General features: G+C 39.5%; 1 protein-coding gene across 1 annotated transcript; it reads right to left on the bottom strand.

Annotated features, from left to right (window-relative positions):
- Nucleotides 1-3,326: 3,326 nt before the first annotated feature.
- Nucleotides 3,327-4,268, bottom strand: LOC103123632 (vomeronasal type-1 receptor 4-like). The gene has a single exon (XM_007534291.1). The coding sequence runs from the start codon at nucleotides 4,266-4,268 to the stop codon at nucleotides 3,327-3,329; it is 942 nt and encodes a 313-aa protein (XP_007534353.1).
- Nucleotides 4,269-7,999: the final 3,731 nt, after the last annotated feature.

Below are 7,999 nucleotides of genomic sequence, written 5' to 3'. Positions count from 1 at the left end.
AAATAAGATCATAAGAGAAAACACAAGTAGAACCTGAGCTGGAATTGGTGTATTGAACCAGAGAAAGTCTCTGGGGTGGGTGGTGAGGAAAGAGTACAGGTCCTCTGGGTCCATGCTCCCAGAGGGATAGAGAATGGGAAAGCTACTGGGGAGGGGGTGGGATATGGAGATTGGGTGGTGGGAATTGTGTGGAGTTGTACCCCTCCTACCCTATGGTTTTGTTAATTAATCCTTTCTTAAATAAAAATAATAATAAAAAAAAGAATAGGAAAGCTTCCGATGGAGGGGATGGGACATAGGACTCTGATGATGAGAACTGTGTGGAATATGTGGGTATCCCTGTTATATTACAATTTTGTAAATCACTATTAAATCACTCATAAGCAATTTAAAAAAAAAAGAGTACAGGTCCTGGAAAAGGATGACAGAGAACCTAGTGGGGGTTGTATTGTTATATGGGAAACTGAGAAATGTAATGCATGTATAACTATTGTATTGAGTGTCAATGGTAAAACATTAATCCATCAATAAAGAAAAAAAAAACCAGAACCCAACCATATATTTTCTGCTGGAGTCTCAGATAACTCAACAGGACAGCACAGATTCAAAGGGAAAGAATGGAAAACTATTATGCAAGTTAGTGAAACACAAAAAAAGAACAGGAACAGCTATTTTTATATTTGAAACAATAGACTTTAAAATAGATCAATTAATAAAAGTTAGGGGTGGACTTTACATAATACTCAGAGGATCAGTCAACCAAGAAGACTCAACAGTTATTAACATCTATGCACACAAAGAAGGGCCAACTGCATACATCAAACATCTACTGAAAGAGCTACAAAAATAACACCAATAGCAACATTAATAATAGTAGAAGTCTTCAACACCCCACTCTCTCAGATAGATCATCTAGGCAGAAACTCAACATATAAACAAGGGAATTAAATGAAGAAATAGTTAGACTAGAACTACTGGACAATTTCAGAGCCCTTAACCCCAATAAATTGGAATACATATACTTGTTGAGTCCACATGGGCATTCTCAAGGCCAGACTGTGGAAATGTTTTAAATTAGCTCCTCTCCATGACAATATTAAGGGGTGGGGGTAGTTAGCATAACAGTTATGCAAAGAAACTCTCATGTTTGATACTCCAAAGTCCAAGGTTCAGTGTCTCTCATATGGCTATTAGCCAGATCTTAGCAGTGCTCTGATATAAAAGAAAAAGAGGAGGGGGGAAGGATAATTTCAGGTGTGTGTGTGTGTGTGTGTGTGTGTGTGTGTGTGTGTGTGTTACTTATTCAGATGAATGTGATGGAAAAAGTCATAGCAGGCTCCAGAGAAACACGTGACTGAGGATGAATGTTGCCCCCAGCTCAGGTGAGTTAGGTCCAAATTGAAGTGGGGAGTCCAAATTGACAGAAACAGCTATAAAGCAAAACCAAGAAAACAAAAATGGCAAAACCAAACTCCTCCCACAAAACAACACAAGTAAAAACCAGCAAATACAACAACAACAAAAACAAGTATTAAACAAATCAGAGGGAGAAAAATGAAGCCAACAGATGTACACACTGAGAAACAGACAATGAATAAAAAAAAACTGTTTTGAAGGGAAAGGGGTGAATGGAAGGATGATGTATGCTTCCTCCCATTCTAAAATTTTTTCACACATTATCTCAGCAAAGAATTGAGCAGAGAGCGTGATTTTCAGGATTTTTAAACTTTATTCAGGAAACTTGAGAACATTCACATGTTAAGACAGGAATGGAAGAGAGAGAATGAGAGAGAGAGAGAGAGAGAAAGAGAGAGAGAGAGAGAATGAGAGAATGGTGCTCTGGGCAGAGAGAGAGAGAGCCTGCAAGACCAAGGTTTTTGTTTTTAAAACTCAAGACCCACACCCCACTTTACCAAACCACACCTGCCACGACTCCAATTTTCTGGGTGGTACTTCTAGTACCTCCTTTCCCTCAGCAAAACTAATAGAAAATATATGTATGGTGGCCTGGGATGTGGTGCAGTGGATAAATCATTGGACTCTCCAACATGAGGTACCATGTGGCAAAGTGATGTCAGGTTATCTATCTATCTATGTATCTATCTATCTATCATATATCCATCTGTATAATCTATATATCTATATCTCCTATCTTTCTCATTAATAAATAAAATCTTTTAAAAAATAAAATACTATGTATGCTCACCATGCATTGGTGAGGATGCTTTGTCTGATTTTTTCAGTGTGGAGACCTACCAGTTTGAAAATTTTCTTAGAACTGCTTGTAGTTCATATCAAAATAAAAATGAGGAATAGAGGCAAAAACAGCTAAGTAAATTTAAAAAATGAATAGAGAGTGATAGAGAGAAGAAAAAGAAAAGCAACCTGAAAAATAGACTACAAATCAAACCAAACCAAACAAACAAAAAACTGCCTCCCAAAATATAACAAGAAAAACAACAACTAAAAGCAACAATCTAACAAAACCTAAAGAGAAAAAAGAATAGAGAAGTAAAAATGGCAGCCAACCACAGCCAACAGAGGGAGTAGATACAGAGAACCAGGGATAGGGATGACATATTAACAGAGAGAGAGAAAGAGAGAGAGCGAGAGAGAGAGAGATTCAGAGGGCAGACTTATCAGCTTGTAAGATTGCTTTGGGATTGTCTGTAGCTCAGAACTAGTCACACAGGTCACATGGATCTCCCTGCATTATGACAAAAGGTTCAGCTTTGGAATCTTTCTTGATGAGTTTGACTCCACAGGGGGACCTCTTTGTCTCTGGCTGTTCCTAATGACAAAATAAACCACTCCTGTCCTGGGGGGACCTGGGTGTGCAATGGGAGACTCACTACTAAGTTTCACTTTGTCATATTTATCACCCTTCCTCAATTCATAGATGGGATAGAATTTTTCTACCATTGTATTTTATTTTCTTCCTACTCTATATTTTTCTCTTCTACTGGTCTGCAAGTCCTGTTTCCACTTAAATCTGTCAGGATTAGAAGCATAGCATTTTTAGGTGAGTCCTTTAGGTGCTACCTTAATGCAGCCATCTTGACATGACCCTCCTCTTCGATTTCTTGAGTAGAACATCATCATAGGGATTTGAGAAGTGATTAGAATTTCTTACAAGATACTGCACTATATATAGCTTTTTGAGTATATATTCTATGTGTCCTAAGTTCCACTCCCTTGTGAGTGGTCATTGCCACAACTATAACCAGGCCTATTTTCAGGATGGTAATTTGACCCTTAAAAATTTCATTTAGAGAGCTCATAGGGATAAGACATGAATAGCTCTCCCTTGTGTAAACAAGTACAATTTATATTTTTCTCATGAGATGAGGGAGTTTTCTATTCCTAATGCAAGTGAGGCAGAGCCTTAACATGCTGGAGTCCCTGCTCATGAGCAGAAAGGGGCTGATCGCTGGGAAACAAAAATCTATCATGGCGGTGATGTTCACCAGCAATGCAGAGGGCTGGTTAAGAAGAGACATAAAAGCCTGAGAGATGCAGGAGAGAAAATAGAAGAATGAAAATGTGCTCACCAGGAGGAGGATTGTCTTGGTAGCCCTGGACTCAGGGGAGTGTCTGGAGGATACCTTGTTCCTGTGAAGGTGCTGAACCCTCTGCTGGTGCCTGTGCAGGATGAGAAGCATGGAGACACTGGCCCAGAGCATGAGCCCCAGACACATAGCAGCAGGAAAGGAGAAAAGGGCTGCAAAACCCAAGTCTTTGGCTTTGTCATGACGAACAGCAGAATAGAATATAAAGTCTTTCATATTTGTGGTGTTTATATTGTTCAATGAGGAACTAACATATATGGGAAAGAGGACATTTATCAGCATTTCAAAGACCCAGCACATGGAAATGCAGATGCTAATGTACCTGGGGGCTTTGTCCTTAAGCTTTGCCCACCTGGAAGTCCAGGGGCTGATGGTGATGACTTGCATAACACTTAGAAGGGAGGTGGTGCTGAGGGACACCCCCCTTGCCACTCTGTGAAGATATAAAACAAGTTTGCATTCAATATCCCTAAACAAATGCCTCTGCCCAAATGCTGACATTGTGTAGGGTACACCTTTGCAGAAGAGGGTCAAACAGTTGGCAAAGAGCAGGTGCTTCAGGATCAAATCTGTGGGCCTTCCTCTGTGCTCAGTGAAGTGGAGAAAGAAATACTGACAGAGGAGAGAGAGGTTCCCCAGGGTTCCTACTGCAGCCTGAATGAGGAAGATCACTGCAAGTACCACATTTCTGCCCACCATACTCCTGTCCCCAGGGCTGATGTTTCTGCCCTGAATAGGTTTCTTCCTGAACAGGTTTCTTCCTGAACAGGGCAAGTGGTGTGTGCAGAGTGGATGCTGCCACCCAGTCCTGTGTCTTCCACTCACCACCGACTATACCTGGAAACAGAGACAGACAGCATCATGTTCTCTGAGGAGAAGCATTGCAAGGTTTGGATAACTCTGGGACATTTACAGTATAAAGACGCTCACTGAACACACCTAAGATTTCACTATTCACAAACTAAGAATGATAGTACTATGTCTTTAGCTACATATGAAGAGAATATTATTGGAGAAGACAATGTTTGCACAAGTCTTCTGAGATTGGAAGAGTGGGAACTTCAAACCAGTTCAGCTGGAAATATAGTGTATTAAACCAGGCTCTACCAAATATTACCTAAGATGTTACCACACAGTGAGCCAGTTAACATGTAGGACTTTTTCTGCACATTTAATTGAGGCTTGTGACACTTATTAATTTCCACTGTAATAGAGGGTATTCACTTTACACCAACATCTCCTGTCACAGAAGCTGTTAAATAAAAGTCTCATGGCCTAAGCTAGTGCCTACAAATCAAACATATAGATTAAATACTTTGAGGCAAAAACTAATTTATTATTACAGAGAGAGAGAATCTTTCAATTTAATCCCATGTATCTGGATTACATTTTGCCCAGTGTTGGAGGTTTCTCCAAGATTGTTGATATCTCTTACTAGACACATGAGCTGTTAAAGTTCCACCTCTAATAATGTTGAAAATTGACTCTATATCTCCTTTAAGGTGGGTTGAAATATGGGTTGATACCATTGTTTCCTTAATCACACTGAAAGTCAATTTCCTGGACTTGGTTGGTGGTGTCCCAGTAGAGTACACTTATGAACAATCTCAAGGACTTGTACCCAAATCCCCAGCCTCCACCTGCAGGGAAAAATCTGCCCAAGTGATGAAGTGAAGCTGCAGATGCTTTTCTGTCTCTCTCCATTTCCTATTCCCCTCTTCATTTGTCTGCCTTCATCTAATAGGGGGAAAAAAGCAATCGGTATCAGTTTTCATTAGGCTGTCACCCCAAATAACTAACTTGGTGTATATTGGACAGTGAGACATCAGGCATGGTCACAGTATCCCCACACAGCCTCATGACAGTTTGCTTCATCCCAGAGCAATACAGCACTCTTGTGTGGCTTGGCACTCAATCAGGTTAATTACTGATAGACATGTCCCAATGTGATCACCCACCAGAGTACTTATCTGCTGTTCTCCAACACACTCAACCTCTCAAAAACAGACCAGACAGAAACAGACCAAACTCACCAGATTCCTTCCCTGTGTCAGGACCATGAGCTCAGAGCAGTGCTCAGTATAGCAGGACTTTCAGACTCCAGAGGCAGCTAGACCTTGATATATGGACTTGGGGTTCTGCCCCCCTTCCCTCAGCCATGCAATTATCTTGTCACCTGTTAAGCCATGGGAGTGTGGACTGGGAGGAAGAACTTTTCTGAAAACTTTCTCTGAGTTGTTAATTACCTAAATGCAATTAAAACTTCCTGATCAGCACCCCTTAGGAAGCAGTAGACGTGTTTTGCAGGGGGACTTTCTTGTCTCTGGTGTTTTGGGTGAGCTGGTCCCTGAGGAGGAGCAGGAAATGCTGAGTCTGACAATTGAGGGCTGGTGGGGAGTTCATGAGTTTGCCTGGACCTCCCTTTCACTTCAGGTGCTCCTGCCAACAGGAAATATGGGATGATTTCACTGCTCTTGAATTTGTTGATACTGTCTTTGTGGCCTAACAAGTGGTATACCCTTGAGGATGTACTGTGAGTATTTGAAAAGAATGTGTATTCCAGTTTTTTTTTTTAGTGAAGAACTCTGAAAATGTCCAGGAGGCCTAGTCTGTCCATCTCTTCATTTAATTCTGTTTCTTTGTTGATTCTCTGCTTCGTTGATCTGCCTAAGAGTGAAAGTGGGATGTTGAAGTCTCCCAGTATTATTGTCTTACTATTGATGTATTTTTGCAGTTCTTTTAGTAGGTGATTGAGGTATTTAGATGGTCCCTAATTGGGTGCATAGATGTTAATATTTGTTAAATCTTTTTTTATTGATCCTCTGATCATTATGTAATGACCTTGCCTATCTTTTATTACTTTATTTAATTTAAAGTCTATGGTGTCAGAGATAAGAATGGTTGTTCTTGGCTTTTTTTGTGGTACATTAGCCTGTATGATATTTTTCCATCCTTTCACCTTAAGTCTGTATTTGTCTTATTGGATCAGATTGGATTCTTGCAAGCAGCATAAGACTGGGTTTTGTTTTCTGATCCATCCTCCCACTCTCTGGCTTTTAATGGTTGAGTTTAAGCCATTGACATTTATTGATACAATGGATTGAATGTTTTGTAGTGTTATTATTTAACAATTCTTTATTTTATCTGATACATGTCAAGTATTATAGTGATGCTTATGTTTATAAGATGTCTTTTAGACCTCTTCAGGGCAGGCTTGGTGATGGTTGCCTCCTTTAACTGTTCTGTGTCTGAGTTGGCTTTGTTTCTTCTATCTAGTTTGAATGAAATTCTAGCAGGGTATAGTATCCCTGGTTGAAACCCTTTTTCATGCAGGGATCGATAGATATCTTGCCATTCTCTTCTGGCTTTCAGAGTTGGAGTGGAGAAGCCTGCTGACAGTCTTACGGGTTTTCCCCTGTATGTGACTTTTTGTTTTTCTCTTGCAGCCTTTAGGATCCTTTCTTTATCTTTGCTTCCTTCCATTTTAATTATTATATGTCTTGGTGTCTTCAGGTCTGGGTTGATTTTGTTTGGGTGTCTCTGTGTCTCTTGAATCTTAATGTCCTTTCTGTTGTTTAGGTCTGGGAAATTTCCATCCATTACTTCCTCTAGAATATTTATTTCCTCTTCCTCTCTTTTTTTCTCTGATAGGCCAACTATATGAATGCTGCTTCTTTTGAGATCACCCTATATTGTTGAAAACAACTTGTTTTGTTTTTATTGTCTTTCAATCCCTTTTTGAGCACTTTTACCTCTTTCTTAGTTTTCTCTAGCTCATCCTCTGTCTGGATAATTCTATTTTCTGCTTCTCTTAACCTACTTTCCTTCCCTTAACTTCTTTATTCAGTTTAGTTATAATGTTGGCTTCTTCTGCTAGTCGGCCTTTTAGTTCAGCTCTTTTAGCTTTCATTAATCTAATTACCTTGATATAGCTTGTATTTTCTTTCAGATTCTCCTCTATTGTTTCCATAATTCTGCTTGCTCTTTCCTCCATAAATATCTTCATTGCTGTGATTGTTATGTTTACTATTTCTTGCATACTTTTCTTATCTATGTTTACTTCTGACTGGTTTGGGATTTCTTCTGGGCTCCTGTCCTGATTCATTTTGATAGCAGTTTTATTTGCTTATAACCTTTTTTTGTTGATGTGCTTTTTATTTTTCTGTTTTGTCATTCTTCAGTTTTTGTGTTCTGAGTACAAGCCACGCTATACTAAAGAACTTTATAACAAGTGCATTCACCAACCCCAGGAATTACAATGGTAACTGAGGCAATAATTGATGCAATTTAACAAATAGCATTTATCCAAACAAGACCTCCATTCCATGAAAAAATAGCAGCCAAACAAAAGAATAGAAAGAGACAGGGAAAAAGGGAGAGCCAGAATAGACATTTATGCAATTCTACTGTACACTATAAGTTGTAAGGAT

The sequence above is a fragment of the Erinaceus europaeus genome, chromosome 2 (genome assembly GCF_950295315.1).
Source record: "Erinaceus europaeus chromosome 2, mEriEur2.1, whole genome shotgun sequence".
Taxonomy (NCBI): domain Eukaryota; kingdom Metazoa; phylum Chordata; class Mammalia; order Eulipotyphla; family Erinaceidae; genus Erinaceus; species Erinaceus europaeus.
The sequence above is the reverse complement of the archived record's forward strand: the minus strand, read 5'-3'. Positions and strand labels throughout refer to the sequence as shown.

Coding starts and splice junctions, on each gene's coding strand:
- LOC103123632 (XM_007534291.1), bottom strand. CDS start 4,268: ATGGTGGGCAGAAATGTGGTACTTGCAGTGATCTTCCTCATTCAGGCT.